Source organism: Parambassis ranga, chromosome 22, assembly GCF_900634625.1.
Source record: "Parambassis ranga chromosome 22, fParRan2.1, whole genome shotgun sequence".
NCBI lineage: Eukaryota > Metazoa > Chordata > Actinopteri > Ambassidae > Parambassis > Parambassis ranga.
In genome coordinates this window covers 3481754-3501340 of record NC_041042.1, presented here as the reverse complement: position 1 = coordinate 3501340, position 19587 = coordinate 3481754, and the positions used below count along the sequence as shown (strand labels likewise).

Below are 19587 nucleotides of genomic sequence, written 5' to 3'. Positions count from 1 at the left end.
AGTCAGAACAATATTTTAAAGAAAAAAATCAACACCTATCTCTATCACAGTTTTGTTATTTTTCCCTCTTCCAACCCAGGAAACGTCCTCTGCTGCAAAGGAAATGATGTGTTTTTGTTTCCATCAGAGAAACTGGAGCAGAGAGAAGCTTTTCAATATAAACGTTTTAGCACCAATAGCAACTTTAACATAGTTTTGGACACCTAACACGGAGAATTAAGCATTAGACAACATAAAAAAGACAGCAGTGAGAGCAGCTCTGCTGTCTGGTTTAGAGACTGTGAAGAGCGAGGAAAAGGCAAAAGGAGGAGGTAGCAGCTGATGAAGATGAGAAGAGGTTCTCTTTAGGAATGACGAGGATGGACAAGATCGGGAACGAGCACATCAGAGGGACAGCTCATGCCAGAGAGGACGGACTGAGATGATTATGAACATAGTGGTTTTGTTGGCAGAAGGAAATGGAGCTGACCGACCAGATGAAGTCAAGAGGAAGGCCAAAGACGAGATATATGGATGTGCTAAACGAGGACATGAAGTTCGTTGGTGTCAGAGAAGTCATGCAGAGGACAGAGTTAGGCGACAGGAGCAGAAAAGAACTGCTGCCTAATACAGAAGACTCATGGGGCGAACCTGAAGAATGCTGCTGTCAAACCATATACATGTTTTAACCCAGAAATATATACATTTGTAGGTAAATAGTGTAACGAGCACAACTTCCTGCAGCACTTCTCTTCATCAGAACAATGATGCGATCGATAACGTCCCCCTGATATTCCAGCTGCTCTTAAGGAGCTGTCCAGAGTCCTGAACTCCGGATCCACTAACTCTGACATGCATGAAATCATTATGTAAAACAGCTCCTATCACCGAGTCATTATGTTTGAATCAACTGATTTAATTAAGCCTGACATAGCACTAGTAGCTAAGTGGCAATTAAAAGAGGATAACCTCAGCAACAAACAGCACGCAGCACGTCAAACCACTAAAGCATCTGCCATTCACGTGAGTAATGGAGTACTTAAGGTGATCTTAGGACAGATGATACCTTTGGCAATACTGTGCAGTAGGTGCTTGGCTACATAGGCCTGGGTCGGCCACATGGGAGCACTGTAAAAGCACTCACTGTTGTTCCATTTAGTGGAGAGCAGCTACCTTTGACGAGAGCCAAGCAGGACAAGAAATGATTCCGAGGCTGGACTAAAGCCAGGCGGATCGGAGACGACTCTTCGCAAAACAGCTTGACAACGCTGTAATCTAATACACAAAGACAACAAATGAACTTCACAGAGTCACAGAGAAGATGTGGGCGCCTCTGCAGTGATGAGTGTCTAAAAGAGTCCGACGCAGAGCGGTAATTAGGCTCTTCGCTCGTGAGATCATATCAGTGGGACGGCTGTCGGTCTCCAACAGCTGTTAGTGACACTGTGGAGAGAAAGCTGCTCTTACAGCCACACATATGTTTACACTTACTTCCCTTTTATTCCAATTGTATGTAGATGTAACAACTCCACCCCCCATTTAACCCTCAGGCGTCACTTTAATTTACTACCCTTTTGTGTCATTAGGGGACAAAAAAGTCCACTTCCAGAAAACTGCTATAAAAAATTAACAGATTAATATTTTTTCTTACTTTTTTCTGCATAAATATGTTAAGCAACTTCAGCCCTGCTCAAAACTACCAAACATTAAATCATTTTGAGGAATTTAACCCTTTAAATGCCAGTTTGATTACTTGATGTCACAGTAATTTTTTTATGAAGAAAACACAAAAAATGAGTTATTTTCCACAAAACAAAAGTTAGTATGCACACACATGGACACATACACACGTGTACAAACACATGCACACACACTTAAAACAGCCTACTGAACACAATCCAAAACACATCCACAAAACACAAGGATTTTATGCATAGGAATATAATGGGTTAATGGCTGATTTTAGTGGTAAACAGTAGAAAATGTCAAATTTAACTATTTTTTTCAAAAATGAAACCCTTACATCAAGAAATGCATGGTTATATGTTGTTATAGTTATGATATTAAAAAATGTAGTATTATAATAGGAGTTAATGGGCCCTAAGTGGAAAATACCATTTTAAACTGCTGCTACACAAAAACTAATAATGCATCAAACTCAATATTTTGGCTAATCTTTGACCTATCCATGACAGATATAAAAATAATGCCTCAGCCACCTAACTTTTGTTTTGTGGAAAATAACTCATTTTTTGTGTTTTCTTCATAAAAAATAACTGTAACATCAAGTAATCAAACTGGCATTTAAAGGGTTAAATTCCTCAAAATGATTTAATGTTTGGTAGTTTTGAGCAGGGCTGAAGTTGCTTAACATATTTATGCAGAAAAAAGTAAGAAAAAATATTAATCTGTTAATTTTTTATAGCAGTTTTTTGGAAGTGGACTTTTTTTGTCCCCTAATGACACAAAAGGGTAGTAAATTTGTTTCACCATGTTCTGGTGATGTATTTGAAAAATTTAAATTGGAATTCTAAAATGTGTCTAGAGAGAGTCTTTGTTACAAAAAATTGTGCCATATGCACCAACACAGATAAAATGGTGGCCAGGTAAAGAGGCAAAAATTACCCAAATGGACAAAAAAGTCCCCAATGACGCCCGAGGGTTAAATGAACACAATAGGTGCACTTTTGTAGTGTAGCTTGTAGTGTTGCGTTATGGCTCCGAGCACAGGATGGAGGTTTTTATTTTAGTTCCTATATTTTTTTTAATGCAATTTCCCCATTGTGGGACTAATTTTAGATACTTTAATAATCCCAGAGGGAAATTGCTTAAGGCTGCGCCACACGTGGGTAAAGTGCCTTGCCCAAGGACACACAACAGTGACTAGGGAGGAGTTGGGATCGAACCACCAACCTTCCAGTTATTGGACAACCCTGCTCTACCACTGAGCCACTACCACTGTTGCTCTGGCAACAAAACACAACAAAATTTCACCTTAACACCGGAAGAGTTGTGTCAACATTCTATCAATCTGTCAAAGCAACAACTCAGAAAGCTGGCAGACAGTTTGGTACAAAATTAGCCAAGTTGTTGACGTCTCATATGAAGAAACATGGCAGCTCAGTAAGCTAAAACCTTAAATTAATCCTTAAATAGACATTAAAAGGCTCAGATAAGATTAGGAGAGGTGATTTATTACAGGATATGACCACAAGCCTCCAGCTCTCTTACATCACTTCCTTTTTGACACACAGTCTGAGCAAAAATGAAACCCACAAGTGCCAAGAGGAACACTTCTGTCACGCACCCTCAACACTGTCAGACATCAGTTGCAGCTTGAGGGCATTTAAGGTTGTTGCTACACCATCATCATCATCATCATCATCATCATCATCATCATCATCATCATCATACAGGACGACGGCAGCAACAAGTAGCTGGAGGAACACTTTCCCTCCCTGAAGGAGGCTGCTCCTAAGTTTAGGAGGCTTGATCTTAATCTGAAACAAGACGTCAATAATTCATTCACACTGAGGGCCTGTTGCTCCAGTCAAAGTGAGTCCTCTCTGCAGGACGCCTTTAATGACGGGAAGTAGCAGTGAAGAAGCCTGGTGCTCACCATCTACAGAGCCACCGGCATAATAACGTCTTCCAGATGTGACCTGACACCAAATTCCACTTCCTGACATGAAACGCAGCAGTGGCTGGCACTCTGCAAGGCAGACTGTGCCATTCGTGGACTGAAGAAATGACACACACACACAGATAAATGTGTGCGTGCAAAGACGCATTTCACTCTCAGTATGCTTTTGACTTCACATTAACATCATGCAAATGGAACAGAGACAAACCGAGACAGCAGGAACTGGGCAGCACCAGCACAACCACAGACTAATGTTTCATAACTGTAGCTATGGTAACACACATCATTAGGTGTGAAATTTCTTGGTATAGTTTTTGTGCATCTAGAAACAAACACCAAGACGAGCAGACGGTGACAAAACTGAGCCGACTTGATGATGTCGGTGATGGTTGTGGCCTAATGCCCTTGTAGCAAAAAGGGGGGGACGACAACACACCAACAAAAAGAGACTCCTGCTATCGATCCAGTCTCTAACCAAGGGCAGTGGGGGTGTCAGGTTTTAGGCTTGTTCAGTCTGTGCATTCACTTGTTGTGACTCAGTGTCTCATGTCAATACTCGATTAAAAGCTGGCACCTGGAAAACTTCATCTACAAATCTAGCACGGCCAGGACGTATCTTTAAAGCTCTAATGCAACAAACTCCTTCTTCAATCTCTCTTTTTCAAAGATGCCAAGACAATCACATCAAAGTGTGTGTGCCCAGAATCATGTGTTGGGATCAGGAGTTTCACAAAATTCACTGAATAAGTTTCATCATGTTTCTCTAAATAACTTCTGAATTACTCCAACTAGGCTGCCAAACAATGTCTTTGTGTTAGGTCACAAGAATGAACATTAATTTTCTTATTATTCCAAATGAGATTATGTTCACATAATGTGTCCACGCACACATGAAATCAAATTACCTACAAGTATGATTCTATTATAGCGTTTAAAGGCTGCAAGGGGTTGACACTAAGCCGGTTGTACAATGTAGGATTGTGGAGTAGAATGTTACTGTATGTAAGCGTGTGTGTGTGTGTGAGCATCCTTTTCCTCACAAATGTTGGCAAACTTCAGCTCGGCATGCAGCCCAGGCGTTGAATCAGCACAATCTAACCGTGCAGCAGCAGCAGCAGCAGCAGCAGCACAGGCGGAGAGGATGTTCTGTCCGTGTAAGTCAGCTGAACACAAACACAATGACACTCACCCTGCAGTTTTTGCATCACATTAGCGATGTCCACAGACGTCCGGCCGAACTGCCTCAGTGATGCCATGTTGTCTCACCGCCGCTGTGCCGTACAGTATGACAAGGTGAGGCGCTGATGCAAAAGATCCTTCACAGCTGTCCTGTGTGGGACATCCCCTCTGCCCCTCCCTCCGTCTCTCCCTCCCTCTCTCTCTCTCTCTCTCTCTCTCTCTCTCTCTCTGCAGGACCAGGTCCAATTGAGTCTCAGGTTTCATGCAGGGGATGAGCAGGTTTACTGTCCAATAGAGGCACTTCTTCCATTCATCTCCTGCAAAAGAGAAGTGTGTTAAGAGGGTTTCACCATTTTGTCAAGCAGTTATTTTAGTACAGTGACATTACAAGATGAGCGTCAGCACATATGTGCATATTTAGGAGTTTATTTCTTGTGATTATTGATCTGTTTATCCTCACAGACACAGCATTTCTGCAAAGTATACGTTTCTTTCTGTGGATATAAATCTATGCCACAACGTGCCGTTCACAATAAGATGACACAGAAGGGAAACTACACTCAAACTACAGACTATTAGTATCATGTGTGGTTTCCTTATGCAAATTAGAAGGCTAGCAGTGGGTATATGACACGATTTATTGTGCAAATATATTGCTTACACGACTAGATATGATGCAGACAGAAACGTGTGAGGTTTTTAGGAGAATTTAGAAATTAAAAAGTCAAAAATTGAAACATACAGAAACACAGAAGCTACTCAAAGTTAAATAAGAGTTAAATTGTAATAAAAATGTGTCCAGATCGAGTGAAACAACCTCATTTGGGTGGAAACTATTGATACTTTAGGGACAATCAAATAGGAAGTGGTCGAGAGAGAAAAAGTCTGAATTAAATTTCGAAGTTTACGCAGCAGCAACTTCATAAACGTTTGTGTTTGCACACATACACTGTTTTAAAGTAGTTTGGAGCTTGAACCCACCTTTATCTGAGGAAGTTGTGAACCTGATGCTGCTGTGTGTTGTCACTCCGGCGTCTGCTCAGCACGAGAGAGGAAGTCACCGAAAAACACCACAAACACCAACAAAGAAGAAGAAGAAGGAGCACGAAGCGTCCACGTTAATATATATATATATATGTATATATAATGTAGACGAACAGTATCAATGAATACACACGTTCATCTTACCGCTCCGTGCAGGACAAGATAAAGTTCGCAGAGGAAGCGAGTGTGCGCCTGTGCGTTCGTGTTCCCTGGTTGCCAATAGTAACGCTGGAAATGAAACATGGTGGCGTGAAGTAAAGTTTGTAACCACGAGAGGCAGAGCGGCACGCCGCGTTCACGGCAGGAGGAGGAGGAGGAGGAAGAGGAGGGGAGGGGAAGGGAGGGGAGGGGAGGGGAGGAGGAGGAGGAGAGGAGGAGGAGGAGGAGGAGGAGGAAGAGGAGGAGGAGGGGTCGGACATGTGTGGACTGTCCTCCTAATTTTTTTTAGGGACAAAAGGGTTCATTATTTGTCTGAACAGGGAGGAATCCAGGGTGTCTCCCTCCCTCCCTCCCTCCCTGTCTCCCCCCTGGTATTCACAGTTTGGTTTGTGTTGACATGGAGTGAAGTTGGGACGCACATCGAGCAGAAAGCTGCCTAAAGATCCTTTATCAATTATTAATAAATCATTTATGATTCAACACACTTGCAGCAGGAGCTTGAAAATATTGTTCAAAAATGATATTTTGTATTTTAGAACTGTTTAAATTAATCAATAGATTCAGAGGAAAAACATGTATCAGTTCACATGGTGCTACATAATATTTCATAAAGTGATTATTATTAAAACTGTCACTCATATTGTGTAAAATGTCTGAATAAATGGTTAAATGTACAGCACAGTGCTTTGGCGCCACCTGCTGGATTGTTGTATAAACACAGCTGTCTGGGCACCCACAGTCTCTGTTTAAGTACCTAAATCTAGAAAAGTGTTGCTAAAAATCTCTGTTTTATATTTTAATGTGTGGATGTGAACATTTGTAGGAGCTGCTGAGATGTTTTTGTTCGCCTGGAAGGCTCAGAGGGGGCAAGCAGTGAAGCGGGAGCAGGGCAACAATTGAAGGAAATCCCTGCAGAGACTCAGAGCCTGCAGAAAGTTAGCTGTGCTTAAACAGACTTTTCTTCAGTGTGTATGTTTTTATTTTTAATTTTAGGATCAGAAAGTAGTCCTTAGTAATTTAAACAAGTGATGCTAAAGGGCCTTATTTGAATTATTTGATTTATTTCAATTTATTTGAAATATTAATTCTAAGGAAGTGATGCAAAAGGAAACCAGCCTGTTTCCCAGTGTTATGTCCCCCACAGATAAGCAATGCATTTGCTAATTTTAAAGCCAGAGAGGGAAGGAAGCATGACAGCAAAGTTTCCGCCGCAGCACATAACAGTGTAGATGAGGGGAGGAGAGAACATTAAACTGTCTTGGAAAAACGCTTGATCGTCTGTGGGAGCCAGAGTGGAATCTAACACCAGCTCATGGTGGAATAATGGCTCACAATGAAACACATCCTCTTTTGGAAATACTAAAATCTTTCAATCTGGGTGAGTTGGTGTGAATTTTGATGGTATTTCTTTATTTTATTTAACAAATATCGTTTACAAAATTAGATCACAGGGGACTACAAATACATTTATATCAGGCTGATAACTAAATATAGGGAAAATCACCACGTCTAAATGCAGTCTTATGTTTGTAACGTGTGTGGAAAGTTCATATAGTGAACTTTTTCTGAGAAACCAGGAAACTTTTTGCACTCTCTGCATGTAGAATCAGCTGAGAGGAGTTGCTGTGGTCAGTCTGTGCTCCACACAATGATGCAGTGAACCCACACAGCAGCTATGATGTAAGGTTTTATGTAACAATATGCCCAGTATAGCACTTAAATCAATACAAGAACTCTGCTACCACATATCGTGTCTATGACAATAAGGTTTAATTCTAAACTTACAGCAGAATGCTCCATCTGGGGAAATCATTTCCCCTTTTTACTTTAGAACAACACACACATCCTGCCTCCCACCCTGCCAAACATTTCCAGTCATCAGTATTTTTTCCCCTTTTAGCTCAGACTCTGCATTGATTCTTCTGTTTCCAGGCGATATGATTCTCGCCTTCTGTTTATCTGTGCTCGTGGGCCTGCTGCTGGGTGCTCTGATCTACATTCTGCTGACCTGGGCATCCAGGCGCCGGGCTACTGCCAGGATCACCAGGCGCTCCAAGAAGAAATCTGCCACTTCACAGTCACACGACCCTGCAGGCAGCCAGCTGGGCCTCTATCGAAGCACTTTTCTCAGCGTCTACAGACAGCCATCCCTCGAGCCAGTGGGCCCTCTAGGCAGTAAACCCAGCTCTGAGACGTCCACCTTTCGACCACTGGCAAAGAAGAGCAGGCCCAGCCTGGATATGGGAGACGACACCCAGGTGACCATGTCTGAGGATGCAGCGGCTTCGTCCGATTCAGCATCCCTGGTGCCAAACAAGAGACATTCCTTCTGGCTGGGTGGCAACGGACTTAAAGGGTACCTGCCCTCACACACTCCCCCTCCTGCCTATGACAGTGTCATCCATGCCTTTGAGGAGACATGCACCTGAAACTTTCAGCAAAGATACAAACTGAAAAAAAAGAACATTCTGGGACTTAATATCATGATGAGAGATCAGATCCTGTCTAGCATATTTGAGGTTGAAGCAATCTAAACAGACAGAAAGCGTTGGCTCAACTTTATATTATAAGATTATTTTGCACATTTTTATTTTTTTCTGTCACAAATTAACTGTAAAAGTCCAAATATTGCATTTACAGTTAAATAAAAATAGACACAAGAGGCAAAATCCTGCAGAAGCACATTATTTTTCTTTAATCAATCATCAATATAGTGAAATAAATAAAGAAAATGGTGAATTTATTTGCTTGTGATTTGTGTAGAGAGAAAATAACTTGGTAGAAATCACAAAATTGGAACTAAATATGATGAGAAATGTGTTTGTAGGAGTAAAAGAAGACTTTAGGTCTCCAGGAACATCACGTTAAAGGATGTCACTTCAACTTACAGTGCAAAGATGGGGTGCGCCGTCTGAGGTTGCCATTTAGACAGAAAACCCCCTATTTTAAGTGCTGCAAATAAAATAAAATAAATCCGATTTGATCATTTTGGCGCTTGAACTAGACTCTATATGAGATTATAATCCAGATTAAACCACACATGTGAACACTAACAGGTTTATTAGCGGCGCTGGTTGTTTGGTTTCATCTGGACTTGAAATAGGAGATGTTATTTTACGTGCTACCTGCCTCATGGCAACCCGCTTTAAAGCCACAACCCCGAAGTGCGCCAGCGGAAAAAGTGCCTGGCAACACTACCGCACTGTGCGCCGACTGCGTCCGGATCCGAGCCCTATTACAAGCGGAGTCAGGTACGTACAGCATCCAGCCTGCTGTTTTAATAATCACTCATTTATTTTTGCATCGCGGTTTAATCGTCTCGTCAGCGTTTGTCTAATTCATACTGCTGCATGAAGCCGCATCTGAATGAGACAATCATTTGATGTAATGTCTCATACAGTATAGGAGACCTTTACAAAGGAGACGTGTGTCTTTTACTTTCATTGATCCCACAGCCTTTTAAACCATCATAATCAATGTTCTGTTATTGATATGTCAGATTGTGTCCTTATATAATTAGGTGTACAGGGATGTGTGTAAGGATGTGAAAAAAATGAAATATCTGAGTTCACGTCCCTGTCTGGCTGCTGTGCTGGTGATGAAGAGCGGACAGTATCAGTACCCATGGAGACTGCGAGTGCCCTGCAGTGTTGCATAGAGACTGAGAAACACTGTGAATTTCAAGGTTGATGCACTGAATGACAAGGCTGCTATTTTAAGCAGAAACACTTCTCTCTCTCTCTCTCTCTCTCTCTCTCTCTCTCCACCCTTTCTCTCACTCTTACTTGTTGATTAACCTGTGTATTCATCCTTCTCTCTCTCCCTCTCTCTCTCACTCTTCCTCCACTGCAACAGGATTGCACAACTCTCTCTGGAGTCACATCAGGAAGACATGGGATGGGCTGCTGGCATCAAAAGAAGTCTCACATCGTTTCATGGCATAAACTCTGAAGTGCGGACCTGCTCGTTTTGAATCAACGTGAAGCTGGACACCACCTCGCTGTATGATGCATTTTACCTCCCCATAGATTACACTGTAAGCAGCAAGAGCAGAGCAGCCATTACCCTTCAGTGCATCCTCTGAATGGAAATATGGACACCTTCATTGGAGGAATTTTGACTCATCATGTCCAGGAACTATGAGGTATTTGGATTTTTTATGAAAATGCTTTTATATATTTAGAGAATTCAAGAGAATAAGATAAATAAACATCGTTAAAGCTACTTAAGAGGGTGTAAAAGTGTGTATCAAAGGCTTTAAAATGTGGCTGTGAGCCCTTTCAGACATTCTCTTTTCAGTCTGTACATCCAAGTGAGTAGGCAGGATACACCTAAAAATGAATGTGCCTAATTTTAGTTACTGGAATCTGAATCAATCTTACATAACAAGGGGACAAATATCAATCCAAAACTGGAAATTCACTCCTCTCATTTTTTTATTTTTGTGAATCTGAACAAATAAAAAGACAGACTGTATTGATGATGTAATCTGGAGCAGCTCCATAAACACTGAATAATAGACTAACAGCAAGAACATGATGAGCGGCAGCCATGGTGATTTTACTGGTGTCAGGGCACATTTTAGTGATTCACTCATACTCGTGTATAAGTCTGTTTGCTCAAAGCAAACAAAGAACCGTCACTAATTTCAGTTCAGTCTCTTTTATATGTTATATAGAAAAATATGAAGATAAAATACACTGTTTTTTTTAAACTGGCAATAAGCCACTTGGGAGAAATATAGAATTGTGTGTCATCTGCATAGAAATCCATATTGAACTTTGATACATACCTACATTTTTGTGCCCTCCAGCCTGGTCACTCAGTAGGGATGTTGGCTGCCGTGGAACATGGTCCCATCCTCTGCAGCGACTCCAACATCCTCTGCCTCTCGTGGAAAGGTCGGGTCCCCAAGAGCGAAAAGGACAAGCCAGTGTGCCGGAGACGGTACTATGAAGAGGGCTGGCTGGCCACGGGGAATGGGAGAGGAGTTGTTGGGGTGACGTTTACATCGAGTCACTGCAGGAGGGATAGAAGTACACCTCAGAGAATCAACTTTAACTTGCGAGGACACAACAGCGAGGTGTGCAAAAAACAAAAAAAGATTAATTTCTTCCTCCAGAGTTACTTCTGTCTCTGTGTGCTGGCTGTTTTTCAGCCTCGTGCTCACTCTGCATATTAATCATGAATGTTCGTGTATGCAGAAAGCCACCTGTGCTGGTGAACAATAGTGTTGTGGGCTTTGCAGGTTGTCTTGGTGCGTTGGAATGAACCCTTTCAGAAGCTGGCCACCTGCGATATGGAAGGGGGTATTTTTGTGTGGATCCAGTACGAAGGAAGATGGTCTGTGGAGCTGGTGAACGACAGAGGAGCCCAGGTAGACACGTTTCATGGATCTGTAATGCAGTTGATATCTCTGAAATACTCACAAATCGACTCCCTCCAGGTGAGTGACTTTACATGGTCACATGATGGCACTCAAGCGCTCATTGCGTACAGGGACGGCTTTGTGTTGGTGGGCTCGGTCAGCGGTCAAAGACACTGGTCTTCTGAGATTAACCTGGAGAGTCAAATCACCTGTGGGATCTGGACACCTGATGATCAGCAGGTATGTGATATCTTTAACAAAATATGTTCTTGAAATGGGTGTTTTTTGAGGCCATGTGCTCTATGAGAGCAGATTCACCTAGTCAGCGATTATATTTTAATGTTCCATGCCCCCTCAGGTGCTGTTTGGCACAGCAGATGGTCAGGTGATAGTGATGGACTGTCACGGGCGGATGCTCGCCCATGTTCTCTTACATGAGTCTGATGGGATTGTGAGCATGTCCTGGAACTGCCCCGACTTCCTGGTTGAGGACAGCACAGAGAGCGACACAGACTCAGACGACAATATTCTGCCTTCAGGTACAAACACTTTTCTCCTCTGCTTCGATTCTTTGAAGGAAAAAACTCTTTAACATATTTTTTTTTCTCCTCAGTACGAAGAGTCAAGCCTTTGCTGACAGTCACCTTCTTATCAGGAGATATCAGTTTGATGAACAACTATGACGACCTCTCTCCTGCTATAATTCGCTCAGGGCTGAAAGGTATAAAGTGTACATATAGTGGGTTAAATTTACAAGTATGCCTGACTTTCTTTTTTACCTCAATCCATAGATGTTGAAGCCCAGTGGTGCTCCCAGGGTGACCTCCTGGCTGTGGCTGGCATGGAGAGACATGGACTCCCTGCTGACACTGCCTGCGCATCCATCATGAGGAACGCCCTTGTTAAGTTTTATAACGTGCAGGGAGAACACATCTACACTTTGGAGACGCCAGCACAGGTTAGTCCTTTGTAAAACATGGAAAAAAACATCCTTTGTCGAGAACTGTGAAGAGTTGATTTTCTGCTGTAAAAAATGGGAGGGACTGAATTTTTGGAGACAGCCCTGAGTGACCATTTGGGCATGTTCGTATTATTTCTTTAAGCTTTAAATTGACAGAACTGCTGAAAGAATATTTGTAGAAATGGATGCTAACTCTGGATGTTTTTCAGAGGCCCATCACCACCATCTGCTGGGGTCACAGAGACTCCCGCCTCTTCCTTGCATGTGGACCAGCGCTGTATGTGGTGCGTGTTGAGCACAGAGTGGCCAGTCTCCAGCTCTTATGCCAGCAGGGCATCGCCAGCGCCCTGCGAGAGGAGAAAGACGTGGGGAAACTGAACATGCCCTCGCTGCTCTGCTCTTACGTCACCACTGCTTTTATACCCACCATTAAGGTATTAAAGTTTCATATTCAATGCCTTCTCAGGTCTTGTTTGGTACAGTGGACAGGCAGGTTACCAGCTACCAATATGCAGTGACCTCTGCTTAATTAGTGTGCAGAGGTATTCAGTGTCTAATAGAAAAAACTGCTGACAGTGTTTGTGTTTTAGTACCCAGCAACGTTACAGCACTTTCCTCTCTTTGTTCTAGCCCCCAATTCCTGACCCCAACAACATCCGGGACTTTGTGAGCTATCCCACAGCTGGGAATGAGAGGCTCCACTGCACCATGAAGCGAGCAGAGGACAGTCCCGAGGCAGGAGGGCCCTGCTATACTCTGTACCTGGAATATTTAGGAGGACTGGTGCCTATTCTCAAAGGGAGACGCATCAGTAAACTGCGACCCGAGTTTGTCATCATGGATCCAAAAACAGATGGAAAAGCAGGTGACTTTAGACCTGTTTAGAGGCATTAGGGGTGGCTTTTTACTGTGCATAACTCCTGTTGTGTGCCCAACATTCACCTTGAGGAAGAACAAATGCAGACTCTGGTGATGAGCACTCTCCTCTGATGTAACATGGTCTGGGGCCTGATACAGGAATAGCCTCTACACAGGGTCAGGTTAAACACTATTTCAGTGGGTTTATCCTGCCCAACCTCATTTTTATTTTCTTTTTTCTTTCAGAGGAGGTGTGTGTGAATCCCATGATCTCTTACACTGACAGCTGTAACTGCTCTGACTCCAGTGACATTGAGTTGAGCGATGAGTGGGTGGGGAAGAAATCGCCAAAGTTATCCAGGGGAAACAGGTCACCTAAACACCACATGTCAGACGTTATATAAATGAACTCTATTTTTACACATCACATCAGGCCAGAACTGAGGTTTTTGCACATGTTCCTAGGTTAAGTATGGAATCGAGAAAATCTCCTAAACTCTCACGCGCCAATCAGGAAGGCCAGCGGTCGCCGCGGCTGCCAACGAAGAAGCCTCCAGTCCGGTCGCCTAGTCTGACACGACGAGAGTTTTCTATGGATGGACTCACAGAGGTATAATAACATGACAGCAGCTGCGCTAGTGTGTTCTTTTACCCAATTTGACAAAGGAGCTTTAACCATTTTTGTTTCACAGCACAATTACCTTGCACAAGTCACATCTAACATCTGGGGCACAAAGTTCAAAATTGTGGGACTTGCTTCCTTCTTGCCCACCAATCTTGGTGCAGGTAAGTCTCTTAAAAAGACAAACACTAATCCTCTATATTATGTTGCTTCACTAATTCATACATTTTTTTCATTCTTCTTCTGTTTCAGTCATCTATAAGACCAGTTTGCTTCATTTGCAACCACGACAGATGACGATCTACCTTCCAGAAGTGCGAAAGATTTCACATGACTTTATGAGCCTGCCCGTGTTCAACCCCAATGTGTTCAGTGAGGATGAGGATGACCTACCAGGTGTGAAAACATGCAAACATATTAAAGATAAATGAGTGTTTGTGTCAGTGAATTAATGTATTGTTTTTCTCTGTGTTCTTATTCGTAAGTGATGGGGCCGTCTGGCGTGGCAGGAGACAATCCTCCTTGTACAGTCAACATTCCCATTGCTCCCATCCACAGCCCAGCTCAAGCAATGTCCCCAACACAGAGCATTGGCCTTGTTCAGTCTCTTCTGGCCAATCAGAATATTCAGCTGGATGTCCTGACCAACCCGACAGCCACTGCGGCTGCAGCAGCTGCAGCTGCAGCAGCTTCCGTCCCCGTCTCTGATCACGGCCAGGATGCCGTTGCATCGCCGTACCCTGTGCCGACGAGATATTCAAACCCAGGTCAGGTGATCTTCAGTGGGCTTGAGATGGGTCCTCTTCTTCCTGCTACACTGCCTCCCCCACCTCCACCTCACCACCTCCCACCGCAGCCTCACCCGCAACGGTCTCATTCCCAGCAGCCTCGTCAGCTGCCTTCCAAACAGTCACAACAAATGCAGACACAGCAGCAGCAGCAGCAGCAGCAGAAAATGCATCATCATCAACAGCAGCAGCAGCAGCAACACCATCATCAATCCCAGTCACAGCAGCAGCAACATCAACAGCTACAGCAGCACCAACAGCTACAGCAGCAACATCAACAGCTACAGCAGCAGCAACATCAACAGCTACAGCAGCAGCAACACCAACAGCTACAGCAGCAGCAACACCAACAGCTACAGCAGCAGCAACATCTACAGCAGCAGCAGCAACAACTACAGCAGCAGCACCAACAGCTACAGCAGCAGCAGCACCAACAGCTACAGCAACATCAACAGCTACAGCAGCAGCAGCACCAACAGCTACAGCAGCTGCACCACCAGCAGACGCTGCAGCAGCAACAACAAATGCAGCAATCTCAACAGCAAGTGACGACCCAACAATTTCAGCACCAACAGCAAATCCAGCAGCAACAGCAACAGATGCAGCTGCAGCACGAGCAGATGCAGCAACAGCAGCAGCAGATGCAACAGCAGCAGCAGCAGATCCGTCAACAGATTCAGGAGATGAGGCAGCAGCAGCAGCAGCTCCAGCAGCAGCATCAGCAGATACAGCAACAGCACCAACAGATGCAGAGGCAGCACCAACAAATGCAGCAGCAGCTGAAGATGCAGATGACGCTGCCTCCTCCTCCATCCGGCTATCCAACTATTTCCTTGCATCAGCTCCATCTTCTCCCTCAAATTCCCGCTCCTAACACTGAGCCGGGGCTCGACAGGGGGGACCATGTGCACACTCTGAAGCCAAGTCTCCCACGGACCTTACCCCCTTCCTTCAATGACACGGACGTGTCCGTGGAGATTCAGTTGAGGAAGGTGAATCCTCCTCCTCCTTATCCTGGGACTGTAGTGTCTGCAGCAGCAGCAGCTACAGCTGCTGCCACTCCTCAAACTCTTGTCACAAACTGTGACAGCCCAAGCGTCCTGGCGCCAGACCCCTGCCTGAAGAAGGATGAATTTTTGCTACATCCTGTCACCTTACAGTACCCAACTCCTCTGGGGTATGAAAGGATCACGACCTTTGACAGCAGTGGTAATGTGGAGGAGGTTTGTCGACCACGAAGGCGCCTCATTCGCAACCAGAATGCGTACACTGTCCACGGCATCGGGGGCTCGGCCACACTCAAAGTCACTTCCTCAGAGAGTAAAAAAATTCAACTTCCATACAGCTCAGCAACATTAAGCCGTCTGTCTGTCCCTCGATATTCTATACCAAGTGGAGATCCTCCTCCTTATCCTGATCCAGCCAATCAGGTGACTGCTACTCTTCCTCCTCCTCAGAGAATTGACAGCAGTCTGATTCATGCTACTCTACGTCGTGACCGCAGGGATGTGGGACTCAAAGTGCCCCAGATGATGGAAAGCTCAAGAACTCTTCCCACTAAGGCTAAAATGAACAGTGCATTGGCACTTTCCTACCAGCAGAGGGTGCCCACAGCGTTATACACATGCACACAGTGCAGCAGTAACAGCAGCAGCACCAGCGTCAGTGTCAGTGGAGGTGGAACTACAAGTAGTGGTATTGCAGGTGGCACAGTGGTGAGGCAGGACTTCCCACCAGGGAAAGGTGCACATCACAGTACTATTATTGTGCACTCTAAAGGGGCCTCACCACTCGCCTCTCAGTCATCTTACAGTCTGCTGGGTGCTGTCGATAACAGCCGGGACAGAACAGTGTATGTTAACTCCGCCTTCACTGAAGATGAGACACTCAATCAGCAGTGTCACCTTGAAAAATCTGTGCGTCAGCTGACCCTCGGCGACGTCAGTTTGACGGTTAAACGCCCTCCGCCTTACCAGTGGGACACCTCCACCACAGAGGAGTTCTGGCTCACTCCTGAGCAAACAATGTTAGCTCCGCCACCCGGACCTCACAAACCGCCTCCACTCATCATCAGTCAAACTCAACACCTGGACGTGACCCGGCTTCCTTTTGTTCTCACGACTAAACCTCCAACCAGTCCAAGCACAAGCACCCTCACTTTCCCATCAGGTTACCAGATATCCCTGTCACCGTTTCCTCCAGGTGTCGGTCACAGTGGACCCCCACTTCAGACCTTACAGAACCCTCCACCACAGTGTGCCCCAAATGAAGTGGTCACTTCAGTCCCCTTTGCCCAGCAGGACCCAAATCTAGTCTTGCCCCCAGGCTACCCTCCAAATCTGGCCAACTTGGCCTGCTGTCCTCTGCCTCCACTGTATCCAGGAGCGAGCTCATGTGCCGGACTCCAGCTGCACCCTGTCAGCCTACACCCCTGGAACCCTTACCCCTGCCCTCCACCACCCATGCAAGACCCTCCTGCGCCTCCCCTCCCTACCAAAACTCATCAGATTTTAGAAAAGCCAATACTTTCTCCACCTCCTCCGACTACACTGCCTCCGCCACCTCCTCTTCCTCCTCCTCCCCCACCTACTGAGTTACCACCATCCAAAAGTGCCACAGAGGATCTAGCAGAGTCTGCCAACAACTTTCCAGAGCCATCATCCCTGAACGATAGCCCCGTCCCACAGGAGTCTGAGCGCTTCAACAAAAAGAGCCGTAAAAGACTGGACAGCAGGGCGGAGGAGGCCAACATGCCCAACGTCTCTGAGGGAAAATCCAGGAAGGAAGGACGAGCACTCTCTGATTTCAACTCTCTTATTTCCAGTCCAAGGCTTGGCAGCAGAGAGAAGAAGAAGCCTAAGAGCCAGAGAGAGCAGTTAGGTAAAACAAAAAAGATGAGCAGGACCACAAATGAGTTCCAGGATAGCTCAGAGAGCGAACCCGAGCTGTTTATTAACGGCGACGAGCTTATGAACCAGAACCAGAGCAGTAAGAAGAGCTGGAAGAACAAGCGCAGCCTGCGCATGGCAAGTGAGCTGGAGGAGATAAAGTGCCGCAAGGCGAATGAGAGAGAGGACCGCAGCTTAGGCAGCCAAGGATTCGTCTATGTCATGGCCAATAAACAACCACTGTGGAACGAAGCCACACAGGTGTACCAGCTGGACTTTGGAGGTCGAGTCACCCAGGAGTCAGCGAAGAACTTTCAGATAGAGCTGGATGGCAGACAGGTAAATAGAAAAATAAAGAAAATGAAAAATGAAAAAAAGTTGCTGATTACACACTGATTTTTTCTTCAGGTGATGCAGTTTGGACGAATAGATGGGAACGCCTACATCTTGGATTTCCAGTACCCTTTCTCAGCGGTGCAGGCATTTGCTGTCGCCTTGGCCAACGTGACTCAGAGGCTGAAGTGAAAAGTTTGTTTGGTGTCGTTGTGCACTTACTCAGAAGAAGCCACAATAGTCTTACACTCCAGTATGTGTGCGGCTATAGCTTTTTTAAAGAGGAGATTTAAAAGTTGGTCTTGTACATGCAGATCATTTAGTTTAGTCCATTATTTCTAGTTCACATATTGAATTTTTATTATTATTATTATTATAAGAATTATTGATAAAATATTATTTATTGTATTAACTAATACATTTACACTAGAGGCTGGAGGCTTTATCTGACATCTTCCCAGTCTTGTATTACAAATTGAAATCTATATAATTGAAAATAAACACATCAAATATATTAAAATTGATTATATATTTTCACTAAGCCATATCATATCTGACAGAAAAATTGCACTACTTGAATTCAGTAATTTGGTAAATAAATTATATATAAATAGTTGATTTGTGCAGTCACATCCCATGAATGTCTTCATTATGTTTAAACATGCAATCAAGGAATATATATATATATATAAGAGTTAAGTGCCATATTTTCTATCCATGTTACTTCTATGAAGTGGTGCAATGAACAGACAAAATCATATTCTTTTGGCCACTTATTTGTTTATACACACATATTTGTTTGTCATCACCCTCTATTCTCTTGTTCATGTCAAAACGCCACACTATGTTGGCTGAATTCGTCAGTAGAGTAAAAATTACGAGTGCCAAATACAGACTAATGTGTTTAGATAAACGTCAGAAAATGACGCCATGTTGGTCTCATCCCCAGATGGAATACCTTTCTACAGTAAAGATGCAGCCTCAGTCTCAGTCGGTTGTTTTGCTCTTGTTTTGTTTTCATTGAGTGTGTGTGACGCTACTTGAAACATACATTTGAATGTGAAGTACAGTAGTTTGCCTCTTTGGAAAAATCAGTGCTGCTTTAGCTTTAGATAGAGCTTGTGTGCAATAATGCGACCTACATAGAACTGATTGTTGTACTCGCAAGAGAAAATTCAATGCTGCTTGCACTGTGTATTTAGTAAGTGACCTGACATCATTACATGCTTAGAAAAATGTGCTTATATGTTGCTAATTTCTCTCTTCTTTTTTTTTTGCTTTAACAAGTTTTTTTTTTGATGTTGTAGAAAAAAAGAAGGAAAACATTAATTTGAAGTGTTAAAATACAAAATATTCATAAAGATAACTGTCAGTAGGAGTGAGATTCTTGTAGATTTGGTGCTAATGTATAAAGAAACAAATGTGGTGACGTCATTTGTTATTTTAAAAGAAAGTATTTTAAGAAAAAAAAAAGCAGGACATTCTGTTTGATTTGAATTTACGAACTTTTTGTTTTCATTTAATGCAGCTTCAGACTTCAAAAACAGTGTGTCAGTTTTCAGCAATACTGCCTAATCAATAGTTTGCTGCCTGATTTGTTTTCTTCTCTCTCTCTTTCTCTCTCTCTCTTATTTTATGGAGGAAATAAAAACAATGACGTAGGTTAACAAGGACCTATGGGCTGGAAAATGTAATAAAAGCTGTTATTCCGAGTGTGTTGTTTTGAATTTTTAGTGTAGCAGTGATAAACTATAAGCTTACCTCA

The 19587-nt window shown here is 43.8% G+C and overlaps 3 protein-coding genes across 3 annotated transcripts in view; 2 read left to right on the top strand and 1 right to left on the bottom strand.

The window, feature by feature from the left end:
* Positions 1-4894, bottom strand: part of syne1b (spectrin repeat containing, nuclear envelope 1b) — a 59217-nt gene extending 54323 nt beyond the window's left edge. The window contains exon 1 of the mRNA XM_028395928.1: positions 4812-4894. Within this exon, the coding sequence (XP_028251729.1) occupies positions 4812-4878 (67 nt within the window). The 5' untranslated portion in view covers positions 4879-4894. The remainder of the gene's footprint in view (positions 1-4811) is intronic.
* A 2308-nt stretch (positions 4895-7202) lies between these two features.
* On the top strand, positions 7203-8675 carry myct1b (myc target 1b). Its single transcript, XM_028395914.1, has 2 exons — positions 7203-7382; positions 7937-8675. The coding sequence occupies exons 1-2, from the start codon at positions 7328-7330 to the stop codon at positions 8431-8433; spliced, it is 552 nt and encodes a 183-aa protein (XP_028251715.1). The 5' UTR covers positions 7203-7327; the 3' UTR covers positions 8434-8675.
* A 495-nt stretch (positions 8676-9170) lies between these two features.
* Positions 9171-19456, top strand: tulp4b (TUB like protein 4b). Its single transcript, XM_028396360.1, has 16 exons — positions 9171-9255; positions 9860-10148; positions 10818-11087; positions 11253-11381; positions 11451-11612; positions 11731-11911; positions 11986-12093; positions 12164-12330; positions 12543-12767; positions 12964-13198; positions 13438-13561; positions 13657-13801; positions 13884-13977; positions 14066-14209; positions 14299-17828; positions 17898-19456. The coding sequence occupies exons 2-16, from the start codon at positions 10131-10133 to the stop codon at positions 18012-18014; spliced, it is 5649 nt and encodes a 1882-aa protein (XP_028252161.1). The 5' UTR covers positions 9171-9255; positions 9860-10130; the 3' UTR covers positions 18015-19456.
* Positions 19457-19587: the final 131 nt, after the last annotated feature.

What these genes read in the sequence shown, in the direction of transcription:
- tulp4b (XM_028396360.1), top strand. An exon ending in CTATGGATGGACTCACAGAG is followed by an intron (nt 13,802 to 13,883) that starts GTATAATAACAT and finishes TTTGTTTCACAG; the next exon opens with CACAATTACCTTGCACAAGT. An exon ending in GCCCACCAATCTTGGTGCAG is followed by an intron (nt 13,978 to 14,065) that starts GTAAGTCTCTTA and finishes CTTCTGTTTCAG; the next exon opens with TCATCTATAAGACCAGTTTG.
- myct1b (XM_028395914.1), top strand. Translation starts at nt 7,328, where the DNA reads ATGGCTCACAATGAAACACATCCTCTTTTGGAAATACTAAAATCTTTC. An exon ending in ACTAAAATCTTTCAATCTGG is followed by an intron (nt 7,383 to 7,936) that starts GTGAGTTGGTGT and finishes TTCTGTTTCCAG; the next exon opens with GCGATATGATTCTCGCCTTC.